This window comes from Saccopteryx leptura, chromosome 5 (genome assembly GCF_036850995.1).
Source record: "Saccopteryx leptura isolate mSacLep1 chromosome 5, mSacLep1_pri_phased_curated, whole genome shotgun sequence".
Taxonomy (NCBI): domain Eukaryota; kingdom Metazoa; phylum Chordata; class Mammalia; order Chiroptera; family Emballonuridae; genus Saccopteryx; species Saccopteryx leptura.
The window spans coordinates 50,650,208-50,671,909 of record NC_089507.1 but is presented as its reverse complement, the minus strand read 5'-3'; the positions used below and the strand labels follow the sequence as shown (position 1 = coordinate 50,671,909).

At 35.7% G+C, this 21,702-nt stretch overlaps 1 protein-coding gene across 1 annotated transcript in view; it reads left to right on the top strand.

Annotated features, from left to right (window-relative positions):
• Positions 1-232: 232 nt before the first annotated feature.
• Positions 233-21,702, top strand: part of TMPRSS11F (transmembrane serine protease 11F) — a 70,254-nt gene continuing 48,784 nt past the window's right edge. Inside the window, exon 1 of the mRNA XM_066384823.1 lies at positions 233-383. Within this exon, the coding sequence (XP_066240920.1) occupies positions 373-383 (11 nt within the window). The 5' untranslated portion in view covers positions 233-372. The remainder of the gene's footprint in view (positions 384-21,702) is intronic.

Sequence of the window (21,702 nt, the reverse complement as noted above, 5' to 3'; positions counted from 1 at the left end):
ATACAATTCCAATGAAGAATAAATGCCATCAATGTATTCTAATGTTTTGTTGTTGTTTTTTGAAAACAAATTGGGGCCACACCTCAGTGCTGATCATACCTCCCCAACCGGAAAAGTATGACCTTATGAATCATCACCAGTTGCACGTTTTGTGCCCTTGACTGCTTGAGCTTCTCTGTAGGACCAGCTGTCACAACATTGATCATGTTCTTATCAGACTATATCTCGGCTGCAGACCTCAGTCACTAAACCTGTCAGACTTGTTGCCTTTCTTGTTGCCAATGACTGTCATTATTTTCCAGCTTCCCAGTCCTGACCTGGCTGATATAGATCAGATGGTGACTGGATAGAGGCTGCCCCAGTGCTGGGTCCATGATGTATGCGTAAGTACTCTTGAGGCTTTTCTCAGTCCGGGTTATCAACAGGGACAGAGGTTCACAACTCCTGCGATAGGCTGGACAGATGTTGGCTGTTAGAAAGTGCTATAAAAATAAGAGTTTTTCATGTGTTGTTGTATTTTGTGTTAAAGTTTTATTTTGCTGTTTTTAAATGTAAGAGTTTTTTGTTAACAACAGAAACCAATGTAGTCAGTCCTTTCCTTCTAAGTAATAGAAATAGAAATTATATGCAGTAATAAATTAACTATATTATATTTAAACATTTAGAAAAACATGCTTCATAAAGTAAAATTTTTGATAGAATTTATTAAATTTTTCTAGCATAATAAATAGTTTGGTATAAATGTTTGTCATGTTATTTATGAAAACATTCTCAGAAAACTAAATATAAATGTAAGAGCAGAGTCTATTAGAATTTTTTTAAACTCTAATACAAAGTATGGTAGCAACAAGAATATTGTATATATCATGAGTGAAAAGATTAAAACTAAAATTTTTTGTAGCTAAAAATTACTAAGTTAACAAAAATCTAGACTCTGTAACATTTATCATAATTGAATTTTAAGATAATTGATCAATTATGAATCTAAGGTAAAGAATTTGTATATATTTATATTTAGGCAATTTCAGGCTATTGTTTTACAGACTCGGAAATGAATAACATATTTGGTTAGAGTGATTTCATTCAAACTCCTGCTTAATCAAACATTGCTTCACAATGGGGTTCTTGACTTCTGAATAGACACCAATTTCCCATATGTTCTGCATTAATGTGTCAAATTTATTCATGATTTTATGATAATTATAATTGTGCAATTATTTGATTTTGTCTTTAATTAAATATAGTACTTGAAGCCTGAAGGGTCTGACATTAAATGATGGGTGTTCTTGCCCTTTAAATAACAGCATGAGCCTGAGGAAGAATGGTGTCATGGACAAAGCTTCCTCCTATGGACCCTTGCATGAGAGCATGATGTAGCATATTATCTAAAGTCCTTACTAAATATAAGCAAGTGTATTTCTTGTTTATCAAGACAAGGACAGAAAGTAAGATAAAACATGCAGTGGAAAATACTACCCGTTATATTGAACAAATTTTCATACAAATATGATGGGCTAACAATTTTAGTTTAAAAAAAATAGTGAGCAAAGAGTTCTGTTGTTTTCATTCTTTTCAGATTTCTGCGATATCGTTTTTCTATCAACCTGGTTCTTCTCTTCCCAATTTATGACATCATCTCTACTCATTCATTTTTCCACTCAAAGTATCATTGAAGACATGAAATTCCTGTATTCATCAGCTTTAATCCAGTTTATAGTTCTGAGGATTTTAAGTATACTTTTTTTTTTTTTGTATTTTTCTGAAGCTGGAAACGGGGAGAGACAGTCAGACAGACTCCCGCATGCGCCCGACCGGGATCCACCCGGCACGCCCACCAGGGGCCACGCTCTGCCCACCAGGGGGCGATGCTCTGCCCCTCCCGGATGTCGCTCTGCCGCGACCAGAGCCACTCTAGCGCCTGGGGCAGAGGCCAAGGAGCCTTCCCCAGCGCCCAGGCCATCTTTGCTCCAATGGAGCCTTGGCTGCGGGAGGGGAAGAGAGAGACAGAGAGGAAGGGGGGGGGGTGGAGAAGCAAATGGGCGCTCCTCCTATGTGCCCTGGCCGGGAATCGAACCTGGGTCCCCCGCACGCCAGGCCGACGCTCTACCGCTGAGCCAACCGGCCAGGGCTAAGTATACTTTTTAATTGCATTCCAGATCAGTATTATTTTTAGCACAGATATTGTAAAAAACTATGGATTGTGCCATAGAGATAAGATTAAAAGATTATTAACTGAATTAATTAGTAAAGGTATTTTACCCAAGGGATATAGTCTTAAAGAGTAGGAGTTAGATATGGAAACCTTCTTAGCAGACATTATATCTCTCTTTGCACTGGCCGGGTTTCTCAGTTTGTTAGAGTATCATCCTGATATGTCAAGATTGTCAGTTCAATCTCTGGTCAGGGCACACACAAGATTCAACCAATAAATGTATAACAAAGTGGAACAACAAATTCATATTCTCTCTCTCTCCTTTCTCTCTCTCTCTTAATCTCTTTGTCTAAAAATCAATAGATCTTTAAAAATGTTTTAAAAAGTTATGTCTTTCTCCTTGTGATATAGTGGAAGGAGTACTAGCATGAGATTTAGATGAGTTTAGATCCAGCTTTGCACTCTTTGTTTGAACAGTTTACCTCTCAAGACTTTATTTTTTTTAGTCATAAGACTGGGAAGAGTTCACAATAAAATAACTAGGGGAGAGGTTGTCATCATTAATGGGACCTGAAATCATTTTTGTTGATAAGCACAAAGCTGTTTTTGGTTTATTTGATACTATTAAATTTAGTTTTTATTTTTTGTGTATTAAATAATAATAAAATACTATCCAATATTGATTTTTGTTATATTTTTACTATATCCTAAGTACTAAAGCAGTAAGTGAAAGTATTATTTTGTGAAACTGTTGTTTCAGATATATGATTATGTGTGTGCTCTAAGCTGTGATATAGAACATTTTTTATTGTGAGTCATGGTCAAAAATATTTTTTTTAACATTGCACTAGATAGCCTTAAAATTCTTTAGAAAATTTAAATTTCATGTTTTCTAAAGAATTAATGGCTAGATAACATGAAGAACGTTAACTTTCTTAAGAAATCCTAGAGGAACATTTAAATTATTCCAGAGTATAATTTTTTTTGTTTTTTTGTTTTTTTACTAGTCCCAATATCTGATTCCCTCTACTGTGAGGCAGAGATAAGAAATGTGGTTACCAGCAAGTAGAGACCTCAGAGGCAAGAAGCAAATCAATAAGCACATGCTAATAAATGTAAAAAAAGAAGTATAAACAAGGTGTTATGGAAGTGTCCACTTGATCTCATAAAAGCTTTTCTGAATATATAATTACTGTTTAGTTTTAAAAAGTAGAAATTAGAAGAATGAAGAAAGAAAGAGGTATTCTAGTCCTTGCAAAGGTCAAGAGACTTGAAATATACTCACAAATAGCTATTGGAAATTATCAGGTGAAACTGAAGTGATCAGTCAGATTAAGAAAGGCCTTTTAGCCCTGGCTGGTTGGCTTAGCGGTAGAGCGTTGGCCTGCCGTGCGGGGGACCCAGGTTCAATTCCCGGCCAGGGCACATAAGAGAAGCACCCATTTGCTTCTCCACCCCCCCCTCCTTCCTCTCTGTCTTTCTCTTCCCCTCCTGCAGCCAAGGCTCCATTGGAGCAAAGATGGCCCGGGCGCTGGGGATGGCTCCTTGGCCTCTGCCCCAGGCGCTAGAGTGGCTCTGGTCAAGGCAGAGCGACGCCCCGGAGGGGCAGAGCATCGCCCCCTGGTGGGCAGAGCGTGGCCCCTGGTGGGCGTGCTGGGTGGATCCCGGTGGGGCGCATGCGGGAGTCTGTCTGACTGTCTCTCCCCGTTTCCAGCTTCAAAAGAAAAAAAAAAAAAAGAAAAAAAAGAAAGGTCTTTTAGGCCCTGGCCAGTTTGCTCAGTGCATAGTGTGTCGACCTGGTGTACAGATGTCCGAGGTTCAATTCCCAGTCAGAGCACACAAGAGAAGCAACCATATGCTTCTCTTTCCCTCTGTCTTCCCCTTCTTTCCCACTTCTTCTCCTGTAGCCAGTAGCTTGATTGAGTCAAGCATTGGCCCCAGACAGGAGTTGCTGTGTGGATCTTGTCAGGGTGCATGTGGGAGTCTATCTTACTCTCTCAGCAACTCTCACTTAAAATAAAAGCAAAAATAGAGAAAGGTCTTTTATACCACATTAAAATCTTTGAACTACATTAGAAGAGTTGAGTGAAAGTTAAACAAAAGGAAGACATGATGAAATTTGTAATTTGGAATGATAGGATGGACCATCAAAGCAGGTTGATGGTTTAGTTGCCTTCTGGGTACAGTTGCAGACCTAAAGGAATAGAGTGGCAGGAACACCACCTATATATATACCTATATACAGTATATATATTCTGCCTACAGTGAACAGTCCTTCTCATATTCGGTAAGACACTATAATCATCCTTCAAGATTCTAATCAAAGTTAATTGTGAAAATTTTCTCCTACCTTCACATCTTGTACCTTAATTATTTCTTAAACCCAGCCATCTTATTCAAACCTACATAACACATTGTATATACTTCTGTTGGCACTATTCTGTATGGTTAATTATTTGTTTTCAATTATACCTTCTTAGCTAAGCAGAGTGCTTAATGTATGTATCCCCAGTGCCAAACACAATGCCTGGCCCCTTATAGACTCTCAACATTTATGTGAAAATATTCAATAAAATATGCCTAGAGCCAAAGAACAGAAGATGAGGAAGAGGAAAGGTTAAGAGTAAATAAATAATTTAATTTTTTACATATTTATTCAAGAAAGCCTATGATATATTTGAGGTGGAGTAATTCAAAAGGTAAATAAAAAGCTGAACAGTGGAGAGAATTCATTCCAAGTAAACATATGATGGGAATTTATTGTAGAAGTGATGAGAGCAGCAGATAAGTACTTATAGACTAGACTTTTAAGTTTCATTTATTCATTAATTCAACAAATGCTTATTATTCTAGCTGATAGTGTACTGGTAGCACACCACATACACATAATTATTATATATACCTATATACATTATACACACATGTGTTGGGAATATATATTACATATGTATATATACACATATCATATGCACATAAATACACATATAGACACACATATAAATAAAACATATTCTCTACTTTTATGATGTTTACATTTTAAAGACAGAAACATAATAAATAACTAAACAAGCAAATGGATGTGAATTATAAATGTGATGCATAAAGTTTTTGTACTTTTTTCCAAAACCTTTTTCTAATTCAATTCATTTATTTTATACTTGGATTTGATGATAATGCTGGTAGTAGTAACTACTGGCTGTGCTTTACAATAGGCTTTTAGTTTATATTATAACACTCTGCAGTGCACTTTTGTTTATCTGCAAGATAAATTTGTGAAATGTATTTTTTTTTTACCTCCTTTATTCTCCTGCTCCCTACCTCCATACCCCCTTTTCCTCTGGGGAACTGCTACCCTGTTATCTGTATCTATGTGTTATGTGTCTATAACTTGGCTAATTCCTTCACCTTCTTTTGATTCTATCCCCACATCTCTCTGACAGTTGTCCATCTGTTCCCTGCGACCCTGCCTCTGATTCTATTTAGTCCCTCAGTTTATTGTGTTCGATTCCACATATAAATGAAATGTATTTTTAAAACACTAAATACTAAAAAAGTTTTCTATGGTGTTTAATAAGTCTTGTGAAGACCTAAAAAGGACCTCTTAAAACTATTCAACACATGTAGAAAGACAGCATGGAAACCAATATTTGAAACCAAAATAAGATTGCTTTGCTTCAAATAGTTATTTGCAGTAGTGTTTAAAAAGAATATTGTGTCTTGGAGTATTATGTGATTTGGGTTGTGTTGGTGAATGGGTATTTGGGGACTAAAAGCAGAAAGTTTTCACACTGTTGAGTCATATAATCACTATATGGATTTATTATTTATTATGAAACATTTGAACCCTTAGCTTTTCAGTAATGCTTATATTCAAACTCCTGATTCAAAAACCAACTCAAAGACAAATCAGAAATATTTGCATTGGGTTCTGTACATTATATTTTCTTCCAACAATGTATATAAGTAAGCTTTAACTGTTACCTGACTCTCTACAGTTTCCAGTATTTAAAATATATTAACATGTCTTGAAATCATATTGCAAAGTTTTTAAGATTTTATAATTAATTGCTTATTATTGCTCAAAATTTGAAACAGTCTACTTTAAAAGATACAACATTTATACTACATTATCATTAGATAAAGAGAGCAGCCCACACCTTGGATATTTTATAGAACATAAAAATATATTAATTTAAAATATAACTATAGAAAATATACAGTAGCACAATCTACTAGTAGGACCATATGAAATCTATCTTTTTCAGGTTAAAAATGGCTGAATACTAGAAATTTCATGTAGTTCAAAGTTATCAAGTCTGTTCCAGATACCATTTTATTTATTCTAGAATATAATATATGGAATGACTAATGCAAGTTTCAAATTATATAACTTAAAAAACTATCAATGTAACATTTGAAAAATTCTTTGTACTATCTAAAATATAATGGCTTAAATACTAAAATGTCAACCAATCTTGAACACACATCCCAAAAGGTAAAATGTGGTAGAGTAGTTTTGCAAGAATTAACCTCTGAAAATAGAAAAGAAATCCAATGCACAACAGGGTGTAGTGGCTAGATACTACTGTAAGCAAAAATGGGGGGAAATCCAGTTAATTTTTAGATCTACAAGGTATCAAAAACTACCTTACCTGTTTTATCTGTCCCCTTAGACCCATTGAGAGATTCTTGTATAATCAGCCAAATAAACCTGAACAGTCTTAAGTATTTTAAATTATTGAGGCCTTTGTGTACTATGTAGTGTCAAATCTTAAGAGAAGTGATACAAAGCAAGAATCTACAGTTTCATCTTGATAAAACTTTCTAAAAATAGATTAAAAGTCAGGTCAGTTATGTTGCTCCTATTGTTCACACTGAACTTATGGTTTCAGTCATGCGTGTAGACCTGAACAAGTTGTAGAGACCTGTTAAAGATTGGAATTGACAATTTGCACAGACGCCGCCTCGAAACTACATCTTTTTCCTAAGGTTATGAGGCATTTCCTGTCCCATCATGACCCTACTACTTACCTTCCCTACCACTTATCATTCTTACTTCCATTATCATCTCTCTCTTTGATGCTAACTGGTCTCTGATTATACCTTCATTTACAATATCAAACTTGGGTTGCTTTAGGTAGTATTAGTCTTTATTTTGCTATTGATAAGGTAGACAAAAGAGCAATTCTTTACTCATTGTTTATATATTGTATTACTTTTAAGAATATATTAACTCATGGGATATTATGATTGGGTACTTGAGATATTATCAGATAAAATGATTGAGACAAGTACCTTCACCTTTTCACATTTTTAGTTAACTCAAGTAATATGTCCTTAGAAGTAAACACATACTAATATTCCTTGCCTTTCATGAGTTATCTTTTTGAAGGCAACTACATTTTGCTTAAGACTGTTCCTGTGTTTTGGGTTTACCTCTTGGTTCAATAAAAGCAGCAATAATTGCCTGACTAGGCAGTGGCACAGTGGATAGAGCATCAGACTGGGACATGGGCGGCCCAGTTTAGGAACCTCGAGGTTGCTGGCTTGAGCATGGGGTCACTGGCTTGAGTGTGGGATCCCAAACATGACCCCTGGCTTGAGCCCAAAGGTCACTGGCTTGAAGAAGTGGTCACTGGCTCTGCTATAGCCCCCCGGTCAAGGCATGTATGAGAAAGTAATCAATGAATAACTAAGGTGCCACAACAAAGAATTGATGTTTCTCATCTTTCTCCCTTCCTGTCTGTCCCTCTCTCTCACTCTCTGTCTATAAAACTTTCTAAAAATAAAAAAAAAGGCAGCACAAATTTAGTCAGTATTTATTTCTTTAAAATTGGAAAAACGATTCATTTCTCATTCTTTCAGCTGGTCAGCTGCCATCATTCTCTTGCTGACAACAGCTTTTTAAAAAACATTAAACACTACATATTACTAAATGGTAGTAACTTGGATGATATAGCTTATTAAACAAGAACTTCATTCATGAATTTATTAACTTTGAATCAAATTTTTAGCAGTGTTGTATCTATCCATTTGTGTTGTAGGGGATCTATTTGTCCTGACTCTTTCTGGACCCTCCATTAGTTGAAAATTTGGCCTGACCTGTGGTGGCGCAGTGGATAAAGCCTTGACCTGGAAATGCTGAGGTCGCCGGTTCAAAATCCTGGGCTTGCCTGGTCAAGGCACATATGGGAGTTGATGCTTCCAGCTCCTCCCCCCTGTCTCTTTCTCCTCTCTGTCTCTCTCTCTCCCTCTCTCTCTCCTCTCTAAAATGAAGAAAGAAAGAAAGAAAGAAAGAAAGAAAGAAAGAAAGAAAGAAAGAAAGAAAGAAAGAAAGAAAGAAAGAAAGAAAGAAAGAAAATTTGGATGGTTTAGGTAGAGTTGCAGTTGATTATCAAGGGAACATAGTAATGCTGAGTTCAGATTTAAGCATCAAAAGAAATCTTCATGATTGTCTTTCTATAAGTGACTGAATACATTTAAAAAGGATGTACTCATTCAACAGGTTATGTATTAGTAGTTCTCTGCTTCAATTATGTTATCTACACATTAGAATAAATAAATAAAGATTAGTTACAATGTAATCTACCTATTAGAATTATATTTTCTTTGATTCATATACTAATGTTGCATCTATAATATAACTGCTTACCTGCAATGAGAATATACATGAAAATAGATTTCAAATCCCACAATATACTTAATGAAATATGACTATTATAATGAATATAGCTTTAAGCTTTATTTCTGTAATTCCTTTTTAGAGTTTTTCTGTAGCCAGATATAATACTATATAGAAGTAAATTTCTGTTAATCTATTTATGAAAATAAAAATAGAATCTAATGGAATATAAAACTCAAAAATAAAATTGTAGGTATTACAAATACAAAATTTAATACTTACATTGCTTAAACTATACAAGTTGTAAGTATTCTAGAAAAGCTCAGAAGTTAAGATTCAATTATTCTATGTGATTTCATAGCTACATGGTACGACTTTTCAGACTTTTGGGAATTAGATGATTTTATTATAGCAATGAGTGAATCACTTAATATGTACTCAGATATTCAAAAAGTAAAAAAAAAATGCTGTTTGAAAAAATAATAAATCTAATGAATTAACCATTGGGTTGCATATTTTCATTCATTAGTCAATGACAAAGCAATGCAGCCTTTGAGGGGAAAATTTCAAGAATGAGAAGCTCTTAAATTTCTTTGTAAGCAGCACTCTAACCTACTCATTACTTCTTTTACATATGGCTCTTCAGCAATGTGACAAAGATTCTGGGACATGTTAATTTTGTTTATTTAATATGCAGATTATATCAGTTGTAAATGAGAACATTGTTGATCTCTTTCATCTAAGTCATTTATATCTTAATCATAGCTCCTCCCTTTTAACTGGATTGCAACATACCACTGAAATATAAACCTTTATACCAGTCGATCATACAGGAAGCTAAGAGAAAAATATTGGCTGCTTGCTGAAACAACTTCATTTTAAAATACATATTTATCCATTTAATTAATTAGTTTGCCAGAAACTGAATAATAATAGCACATTCTGTTTGGTATCTGCCATATACAGAGTTTAGCAAAAGTAGGTTTACAGTATGGAAAATAATACAATAATTAAATAATACAAAAATAAACTGTGTTTTGCAAACTCACAACTATAAACCTACTGTATACATAAAATAGAGCTGGTATTTATTGAGTTTTGAATTTATTGTAATCAATAACACTTTGTATAGCTATTTGGTCTGTAAAAAGTAGACAAAATGTTAAAGATATTTTTAGGAATGGCATGCCATAAATGTTGAACAAATATACAAAATATTTGTGAGGAGAGTATGTGCTTAGCAGTTTTCAAGTACTAAGGCTATTTTAAGTCTGTTTTTGCCCCCTCATATATACTCTCAAACTCAGTGGCAACTAGCAAAATGGGATTTCTCAAGAGGCATTTATGCTGTGTCGGATGAGGATGGTTTAGTTGAAAGAAAGGTACTTGAGTTAAAAAGAGAACTTATTCATATGCCACTGGGCTATTCATATAACTAAAAAAGAAAAAAGAAAGAAAGAATGGATATTGGAGGCATGGATCCAATATGGATCCAGTCAGCGAGGTGTGAGAAACAAAAAGGGAATCATTTAGCATTTTCCTCTCCAATTTTTCTTATGTCAATATTTGAAGAGAAAATTCTTGGCTCTCTCTCTCTCTCTCTTTTTTTTTTTTTTTTAACTAATTTATTTTTTTTTTGAAGTTGGAAACTGGGAGGCAGACAGACTCCCGCATGCGCCCGACCGGGATCCACCCAGCATGCCCACCAGGGGGCAATGCTCTGCCCATCTGGGGCATTACTCTGTTGCAACCAGAGCTATTCTAGTGCCTGAGGCAGAGGCCATAGAGCCATCCTCAGCGCCCGGGGCCAACTTTGCTCCAATGGAGCCTCGGCTGTGGGAGGGGAAGAGAGAGACAGAGAGGAAGGAGAGGGGGAAGGGTGGAGAAGCAGATGGGCGCCTCTTCCTGTGTGCCCTGGCCGGGAATTGAACCCGGGACTCCTGCACGCCAGGCCGACGCTCTATCACTGAGCCAACTGGCCAGGGCCTGGCTCATTTTTGAGAAAAAAAATAAAAGTCCTGCCCATTACCTGAGCTGCAGACCAAATATCTAATGGAAGTCTCATTTTTCTCTTTATTGTTAGACGGCATTGGCTACTATTTGTCCAGTCTCAGGGGATAAAATAAAATCTCAGACCTGAGATTCTTTGATTCTGGGAAGTTATTGTGGTTTTCTCTTAATTGTTGTTTGTCAAATGTTGTTTTCTGTTCTTCTTGATTTTGGGAAATGCTGGCAAGTTATGAATCTGAGGTACATTTTGGTTCATTTTCATAGTTAAAATTTTTCAAGTCAAAGAGATTCTCTGACTAACTGCTCTGCAAGGGTGTTTTGGAAAGATAAGAAAAGAAGCAGAAGACAAACCGCTGCCCTTCAGGAACTTACAATCTTAGAGAAGTGAACTTTACACACATAAGCAAATAATAAGTTAGCGTGCAGTTAAGGGTAATAAACTATATACTATATAGCGCAGGTGAAAAGGACAGAAGAATGTTAACATGCCGGGATGTTACATATAATCACCACAGATAGTATCTGTATAATTTGTATACCTTTTGTCTGTATGGTATCCCTGTTAATATTAAGTATTTCCAGGTTTCACAATCACTAGTTTTAAAAATATTCAGAGTAATGTGATAAAATTCTATATATTTACAATATTGTTCTTTAATAAACTTTATGTGATATGATATTGGCCAGATTTATAAAGCTAATTTTGCACATTTAGACACAAAAATTTTTGTGTGATTATTTTGCATATCTCCTTGCCGTGACTTTGGGCTGTTCTCTTTCATGTTCATTGTTTCATCTACATTAGTCTTATTTCAGTATATGAACTTGACAAGTTTCTACTCACCTAACACACAGGCCACATGCATTGCTTCCTCTAAGCTTTACCTAATTAGATAATCCTTCATATTTTGGTTTAAATGTTCCCAGAGAAACTTTCCCTGATGTCTTTCTTTAGATAAGTTTTCCCCATTATATGCACCTTGCATTTTGCTAGCATTTCATAATAATTAACACATATTCTTATAATATTTTTAATGTCTGCATCTCCTCCTCGACTGTATACTCTAAGAGTAGTCTGATTAAACATTCCACTCTCAAACAGTAAAATTTTCAATAATTATTTTTAATGAATATATAAATGTCAGAATTATTTTTTTTTTACCTAGCATAAAAGGAAGACCTGATTTCAAAAAAGTACTGGGAATCTTTTGTAATTAGCATATCATGCATATGTAATGGATGCTTCCAAATTGCATGAAATATAAACAAAAGTTTCTTCAGTGGGTTATAGTATTTTCTTTTTAAGTGTTTCTGTATGCATTTAATACCAAAGCAATACTGAGTTATAATATAGCTTGAATTAAATCTTCTTTGGGTTTCAAAAGAAATTTTTCATATTCTTGTTAGAAGCTATGTGATTAACATTTAAATATGTGCATTGGTTTGATTTTTAAAATTATGATGAACTAAAAACCCAGCCTCTAACTTACTGAAACAAACAAAAAATAATTTAATATAACAGTAAACCAAAGGCAGGGCTAGTCTCAGTGGTGTGTGATATAGCAGCTCAGTTGTATTATATAAGAACCAAGTTCTTTCTTTATCTCTACTTTGCTGTTCTTAATAAGTCAGCTTTTTTTCTTAGTCGGCTCCTCTCAGAGTTGCAAGATGGCTAGAGCAGTCCCAGGGACAAACAATGTCCAGAGGGAAAGAAAAGGAACCATTTCTTAGTTTAACTTATTTTAAAAGAAAGAAAACTATTTTCTAGCAGTGATCCCAACTGACTTTCCTTCTCATATCACCAATGGCCAGGATTGAATGAATGGCTATTTTTGAACAACCATTTTCTAGGAAGGTGGAAGTATCAGGATTAACTGACATTAATTACCTGGGGGCTAAATATATGTAGGAATGTGATTTAATGGAACTTTTGTCCCTGTATCAATGATAATTAATATTTCTTTTTATAATTCAGTGAATTGATGATTGAGAATTCTAAGAGGCAAAACTAGCCAGAAAGTTTTTTCAATTAAGGTGTACAACTTTCTAATTAAGATAATATTATATACCAGTTCTAATTGGTTATTTTTTAATTAGGTGCTCAGATTTCTTTTTGGTGATATCTTTCTTTTTCTATTATTTCAGATATCCATATAAAATTTCAAGAAGTTACCTTTATCCACTACCATGTTAGATGATTAGTATAAAAAGACATTTGACTTTGTTCAGTCTGTGGACATGATCTTAACACTATTTCTTTTTCCCTTGAGAGAATAACTTCTTCCCATTTGATACTTAAGACAATTGAAAAATTAATATTCTAACTACAAACTTCTTTTGTCCAGTTGGGAAAATGATAGGTTTCCTCTAGTCTCTAATAGAGACATTTCAAATTAATAAGCATTGAAATTTTCTTATATCATAGTGCAAGATTAAGATAAAGTATATTTTATGATTTTTCTCTCTCCTTGTTATAATTGCATCTGTGGAAATGAAATGGTCTAAGCCTTATTGAACCATTCAACTAGTGACAATCTTACAGTAGTACCTTGACACACAAGTTTAATTCATTTCATGGTCAAGTTTGTGACTCAATTTGCTCATGTGTCAAATCAAATTTCTCCATTTAAATTAATGGGAATGCAATTAATCCATTCTGGCCCCCCAAAACCACACAAATTCTTTGTTTTATATGCTTTTAAATAAGAAAATGTACTTTATAAATAACAAATACATATACATATGTATATATATACATAACAAGAGAGAATATAAAGAAATAAATTGGTTTATGAAGTGTATTTATCTTCAAGGTTAGGAGAAGATGCTGGCAGAGGGACAGGATACATTAGCATAACAATGGCCCTTCCCAAGCAGGAAGGTAATTAACAATTTCACAGCTACCCAGCACCATTTTTTTTTTAATACAGGGACAGAGATAGAGTCAGAGGGAGGGATAGATAGGGACAGACAGACAGGAACAGAGAGAAATGAGAAGCATCAATCATCAGTTTTTCGTTTTGACATCTTAGTTGTTCATTGATTGCTTTCTCATATGTGCCTTGACCATGGGCCTTCAGCAGACTGAGTAACTGCTTGCTCGAGCCAGTGACCTTGGATCCAAGCTGGTGAGCTTTTGTTCAAACCAGATGAGCCCGCACTCAAACTGAGACCTCAAACCTGGGTCTTCCACATTCCAATCCGATGCTCTTGCCACTTTGCCACTGCCTGGTCAGGCTGCCAAGCACCATTTTTAACAATAAAAGTGAGCAAACTCAGAAAATACAAATTTTACAAACTCATTTGTCCAACAATCATCATTTTATTCACTGACTTTTGGCTTTTTTGCCACAGTTTCCTTGCTTTTATGTAGAGGCCGTTTCAACAAAAACCTTTCCATGGAAGTTTGTTTCTTCCTCCCTTTCAGAACGTTCAGCAGGCTAACTAGTGGAGGGTGGAGGAAGTTCGTTGTATGGCCAGTAGTCGTGGCTATACATATTTAGGTTCCCATTAGATTCAGGAAAATGGTAAAGAAACAGTGGAGCCAAAAAATGGTGGGCTATTCCTTTATTCAAGACTTGTACCGGCCAATAAGCAAATACACACAGGGCTCCCAAAGCCACTTATACCTTCTCCAGTTCCACAACCAGGAGAATCTCTGGTTTTTCCTAGAATCAAAAGCCCCCACTGGTCTCAGTCACCTCTGGTTCCCCATCTGCACACCTTCTGCCTTCTACTCTCTGCACAAACTGGCTTCTCCTTCAGCACCCTGCCATCTTGGTTTCTGTCTCCCTGCCATCTTGGCTTCTCCTTCAGCACTCTGCATCCTCTCTGCTATGATGGCTTCTTCTCTTTCTCCTTCTCCTCGCCTTTCTAAAACGTTTCTGGTGCCAAAACCTCTCCTCCAGCCAATAGTAGCATAACAATGGCCTTCAGCCAATAGTAGCATAACAATGGCCTTTCCCAAGCAGGAAAGTAATCTGCAATTTGCAATCAACTGCCCTGCTCCAAGGGCAAGCACACAAGTGGCTGCCCAGTACCATTTTTAATAATAAAAGTGAGCAAACTCAAAAAACACAAATTTTACAAACTCATTTGCCCAACACTCATGATTCAAATATCCGCTCATGACTTAAAGCAAAAAAATCCCGTGAGTGACCACTCATCTCTCAAATTGCTCGTGATTTAAAGTGCTCATGTGTCAAGGTACGACTGTACTAAGAAGGAAGGTTCTAGTTAGAAGAGAATCTTAACATGAAAAAGTATACACACGACTTTCCATAGAGATTTGTCATATATGCGTGGGCCCCACAAAAATACTTGTTACAGAAGAAAATTAGCTTTCCTTTTATTTATATAACTTATATTGAGGAAGATTACATAAATAAAAGTTTTTCTTATATAAATCTTTTACAAATTTTGTTAGAGTAGTATTTAAGAATTTCATGGATTTTAGTGCTGTTGTATATGGACCATTGTTGGTGATTTAATTCCATCGTATCCTATGTCCGCGGCTGAACACTGGGGAAGAAAACTGAGTCTATGGATATTGCTGCCACTCAAAAGTTCCTTTGGGCATTCAAAACTGCATTTAAAACGAATGCTGTGTTTGTTTTCTGTTGCTACTTGTCTCCGTCTCCACTAGGATGTGTGTATCACTACCTGTGTGTTTGTTTCAAGGAAGGTTGTTAACCTCAGTTAACCCATGTCATTAAGAAGGTATTACTAATCACAGGCATTCCCAGAAATGAAGACTTTTTGGCAAGAATTAGAGAGAACTGTGCCCAAACAGAATATCTAATGTGTATCTGTGCTTCAGGTTGAATACAGATATGTTAAGACACATAAGAGATAAAAAGAATTTCCCCTGAGGGCTGCTGCCTGGATAAAAACTGATTAGCATATAAATATTTATATTGCTCTTGGAGCAGTGTACCTCATTCACCTTCAGCTTGATTATTTACATTTCTTTAGTAGCAAGCATAGTCAGGTATTTAAATTCTCTTCTTGATGGTATCATGTATCTGATGGATTCATTTCACCCACTTCAGATTAATTGTACAGGGTTTCCTTGTAACATTTTAATGACATTAAGAATGAGCACAGAAATGTTTCCAATGAGGAAGTCATGAGAGTGATAAAAATAATTGAATAATATTGGTCATAATTATTAAGGAATGCTATAGAGGCCTCACAAAATAACTTCTCTTTTGTACTTTAAACCTTTGGCCAACTCATTCTCCTTTTCTTTGTGTTACTTAGTCAAACCAATATATAACTTTCTTCTCATTGCTTCTTGGCCTTTTGGCTAAGCGTAAGTGTAACATATAACTTTCTTAAACATAAATTCTTCGTTTTCTGTTTCTAATTTTGAGAGACATCACTTAGTTGATTGATCATATTATTTTTTCATTTATTTTTTGTTCTTTTAAAAACATTTTTGTTATTTGACTGATTTTAAAACAAAGCCATATCCTTAAATTCTGAGTGTAAAAAGCAGACTTATAGCCTGACCAGGTGGTGGTGCAGTAGATAGAGCATAGGACTGGGATGTGGAGGACCCAGGTTTGAGACCCCGAGGTCGCCAGCTTGAGCGTGGCCTCATCTGGCTCACCAGGTTGGACCCAAGGTCGCTGGCTTGAGCAGGGGGTTACTCAGTCTGCTGAAGGTCCACGGTCAAGGCACATATGAGAAAGCAATCAATGAACAACTAAGGTGTCAAAACGAAAAACTGATGATTGATGCTTCTCATCTCTCTCCGTTCCTGTCTGACTGTCCCTATCTGTCTCTGTTAAAAAAAGAAAAAGTAAAAAGCAGACTTATGAAGTTCTCAGGGAGATGTATTAGCATTATTCATAGTCACCTGTTATATAATTCCTATTAATATTTTTCAATTCTTGGAAGAGATAGAGGAAATACTTTCTTAACATGTTCCTGACTGTTTTCCAATGGCAGTAAGGGGATTTGGCTAACTGGTGGAAGGAACAGGAAATGTTCACATGATATTAGTTTATGTGACAACAGGTACCTAGGTTTGTTCCTCAGTGAAGACACAGTGCCTATAATGGTGCTGGGTACACAGTAGGTGCTCAATAAGAACTTGTTGAATGAATACATGTGACAGAAGGGTTAGATTCATTTTGCATGATCCTAAGGAAATATAACTAGTGTAATAGATGTAAACTCTAGCAATGCATTCCTATAAACAATCATCAGGTTATTCAAAGGTGAGAGAAGTTTCCTCAGAAAGTAAGAAAGAAGGAATTTAAGAATAGGCTGGCCAACATTATAGTAGTAATATAATGAAGGGGATTTTAGCTTTGATGATTGAAGGGGATTGATTGTAAGTTATATTTAATTATGAATCTGAGATTCTATATGGATTTCTGTGTAAAACCAAGAAAGAGGTCTTCAAATTCCTACCCTCATGTTTACAAATACATTTGGATCAGCAACCAATCTCAGAAGAAGCAGGTCCCTTTGTCAAAGACTATCTTCTCTAGATTTCAGCCTCTGCTACTTATTCTGAGGCTCTGGGACAGAGAGAAAATAAATGGCTCATGTCTATATGTACTGCGTGCCTGCTGGTTTCTTACTTATAGGTCAAAGCCTGCCCAGGAGTTTCCTTTGTAGACAAGACTTTTTAGAGGTGACATTTGAAAGATGAAAAGGTACCGCTTGGATGCGTGGCAGGTAAAGGCTGGAGGATAGACTGTAAGAGAGATCAGTAGAGGCTGTGTGGCAGACCAGGCTGCTGAGGGCTATATCATGAAGGACCTTGGATGATGCTTAAGAGTTTGTATGTCAATTTAAAATTCAGCATTAATTCTTGCAAATGGGCCTCAGTGAATGATTACATACTGGCAGAGTTCTGTACAGCCTTTCTATCCCAGAATAGCTCTGTTTTAAATTGGTGTTACACATTAGAGTTCAATAAAAGCATTAATTTGAGAAAGGGGTTTTACCATCTCAAAAAATTGCTTTCCCTTGCTCTGGCTAAATACCTTAGAATCCTCCTCACCTCTTCTTTCACATGTTCTGCAACTAGTTTATCAGCAAAGTCTGTTACTTCTGCTTTCAAAATATATCCTGAATCCAATTATACATTCTAATGTTCTCAGTGTTACCATCCTAGTCCAAGCCACCATTTTCTCTTACCTGAACTGTTATTACAATAGTTCCCTAACCATTTCCCTGCCTCTGCTACACTTCATGCTACCCTCGCCACTCACTACGGTGTATTCTCCACAAAGGGAGATTTTTAACAAGACGATTCCATTTCACTGATCAGAACTTTATAATGGCTTCCTTTTTCTCACAAAATAACATGAAAAAGGTCCTTAATGTGACTGCTAGGTTATGATCTGGCTCATGACTCTGACCTATCTCTTCTTCCCATTTCTGCTTGTTCTCTGCACTCTGGCCACATTGACCTCACTCTTTTGCCAGCACACTAAGTCTGTTCCCACTTCAGAACACTTGGATTTATTGTTCCCTTTGCTTCTAGTACTTATTCTTAAATATTTGCATTATTCCAGTCTTTACTTTGTTTATATCTCTGTTTAGAAGTCACCTTTGTAGAAAGGTTTTTTCTGATTCTCTTAACCCAATCACATGCCAACTCATTCTCTATCCCCTTACCTGACACTTCCCATTTACATATAGCTTTTTTTGCTGCTCACTATCTCCCCAACCAAAAGATGCAATGTCAAAGAATATATCCTCAGTCTTGCTATATTTCTACCACATAAAATAGTGTCTGAAACAAGTAGATGCTCAATGAACATACATTGAAATGAATGAAATTAAAGGTATCTTATTAACAGTATGCTTGGTAGTCATGGTAACCATAAAGTCTTCTTTAGGCAAAGGTTTTGAAAAGCCTGGTACGTTTTGTGTGTGTGTGTGTGTGTGTGTTTTAGTATTATACAATTTATAATTTTATTTTTTATTAAATATTTTTCAAGTACAGTTTACATTCAATATTATTTAGCATTTGTTTCAGGTGTACAGTATAGTAGTTAGACAATACAAAGTGTTCCTCCTGATATTTCCAGTACCCACCTGGCACCATACATAGTATTACAATATTATTGACTATATTCCCTATGCTGTACTTTACATCCCTGTGATTATTTTGTAACTAACAAACTGTACTTCTCAATTCCTTCACATTTTTCATCCAGTCCCTCAACCCCCATTCCCTCTGGCAATATCAGTTTGTTTCTGTATCTATGTGTCTGTTTCTGTATATAGGTGAAATCATATGACACTTGTCTTTCACTTACTATAATACCCTCTAGGTTTATGCAGGCTGTTGCAAAAGGTAAAATTTTGTTCCTTTTTATGGCTGGTAATATTCCATTGTTTATATGTACCACTGTTTTTGTATCCACCCATCTATTGATGGGACTTGGATTGCTTCTGTAACTTGGCTATTGTGAATAATGAACAATGAATATAGGGGTGCATATGTTCTTTTGAACTAGTAGTTTGAGTTTCTTTGACTATATTCCCAGAAGTGGAATTGTTGGATTATAGACAGATCCATTTTTAATTTTCTGAGAAAAATTCAAACCATTTTCCACAATGGCTGCACCAATCTGCAGTCCTACCAACAGTGCACATGGGTTACCTTTTCTCCACATCCACGTGTTGTTGGTTGTTTTATTGATGATAGCCATTCTGACAGTTGTGAGGTGACACCTCATTCTGGTTTTAATTTGCATTTCTCTGATGATTAATAACATTAAGCATTTTATCCCATGTCTATTAACCATCTCTATGTCCTCTTCAGAGAAGTGTCTATTCAGGTACTTTACCGATTTTTTAATTGGATTTTTTTATGTTGAGTTTTAGGAGTTCTTTGTAAATTTTGGATATTATTCCCTTATCAGATGTATCATTGGTGAATATGTTCTCCCATTTCATGGGTTGTCTTTTAATTTTGTTGATGGTTTCCTTTACTGTGCATGAACTGTTTGGTTTGATGTAGTCTCATTTGTTGTTGTTTCCCTTGCCCAAGGAGATATATCACAAAAAATATTGCTAAGAGAAATATCAGAGATTTTATGCTGGTGTTTTCTTCTAGAATTTTTATGGTTTGAGTCTTAACATTTAAGTCTTTAATCCCTTTTGAGTTTATTCTTGTGTATGGTGTCAGAAGATGGTCTAGTTTTGTTTTATTGCATGTATCTGTCCAATTTTCCCAACACCATTTATTAAATAAACTATCTTTACTCTAGTATATCTTCTTGCCTCCTCTGTCAAATATTAATTAATTATAAAGGCATGGGTTTTTTTTGGGGGGGGGGCTGTTTATTTTCTTCCATTGATCTACATGTCTGCTTTTATGCTGGTGCCATGCTTTTTTTTTTATTACTATAGCCTTGAATTATAATTTACTATCAAGTTTCATGATTCTTTTAACCTTGTTCTTTTTTCTTAAGATTGCTATTGCAATAAAGGGTCTTTTGTGGTTTTATATAATTTTTTTGGAATATTTGTTTTAGTTTTGTGAAATTTGCCATTGGTATCTTGATAGGAATTACATTAAATCTATAGACATTATTTATTTATTTATTTATTTATTTGTATTATTTCAAAGTTAGAAGCGGGCAGGGAGGCAGTCAGACAGACTCCCGCATGCGCCCGACTGGGATCCACCCAGCATGCCCACCAGGGGGCAATGCTCTGACCATCTAGGGTGTTGCTCTGTTGCAACTAAAGCCATTCTAGCGCCTGAGGCAGAGGCCACAGAGCCATCCTCAGCACCCAGGCCATCTTTGCTCCAATGGAGCCTTGGCTGCGGGAGGGGAAGAGAGAGACAAAGAATAAGGAGAGGGGGAGGGGTGGAGAAGCAGATAGGCACCTCTCCTGTGTGCCCTGGCCGGGAATTGAACCCGGGACTCCTGCACGCCAAGCCAACGCTCTACCACTGAGCCAACCGGCCAGGGCCCTTCTAGATTGTTTTTTTCATACAATTGCAAGAGCCTGGTATGTTTTTGAAGGAAATGAGGAAACTATGTAAATGTTATTCATATTTGTAGGAATTAAATTAAATTACTAAATATTGTTGCTTGTGTAGTTGTTTTCAGAGGTCAAGCTGACCTTGCTGATCTTATAGCCTGGGAGGAGGTTGTTTCCAGGTGCTTACAAGATGGCAACTATAGTTTTAAAATAAAGGTCAGCTATAAAGGGAGATAGAACTTGTGCTGGATATAGAATTAATAGGTCTAAAAATAGTTTTTTAAAAAAATTTTGGAAACCATGAAATTTTTATCACTAATAGCCAAAATGTCTTATATGCCTTTTACTATTATTATATTGCACTATGTAAATAGGATTTAATAGAACTAATATTCCCTCCACCCATCCCATCATGTAAAGAGTTATACACATTCATTAAAGAAGCAAGATGCTATGCAATTTCTGCCCACACTCTGCAACTTTGCTCTTCTCTATTGCTTGCCAAACTAGTCATGTCTAGCTGATAGGGAAGCTAATTTTGATGACTAACTCATATTTGAAATTTCCATTTCCTACCACTTTTTAAGTTCTTTATTCTTCTATAGTCACATTATTGTTTTTAGAATATTCCTTGATGTACCTTTCAGACAAAATCATGGATATTTCTTGGCAGAGTCTTTGATTTGTGTTCCCAGTCTTGAAAATTCTCATTCTCAAATAATAGTATTTTTAGGACTTTATTTTGATGTGCCATTATTACTTAGACAGCTATATCATTTTAAATATTGCAACAACACACTCAGTTCCTCTCTTTTACTACACATCATTTGCCAGTGTTTCTGATTCATGTGTTCAAGAATTGCGGAAGTCTTCCCACAGAAAGGGATCTCCCCAAAAATTCCACTGCTATCAGTTGAACTAAATTAGACTGTGTAAATCATTAACATAG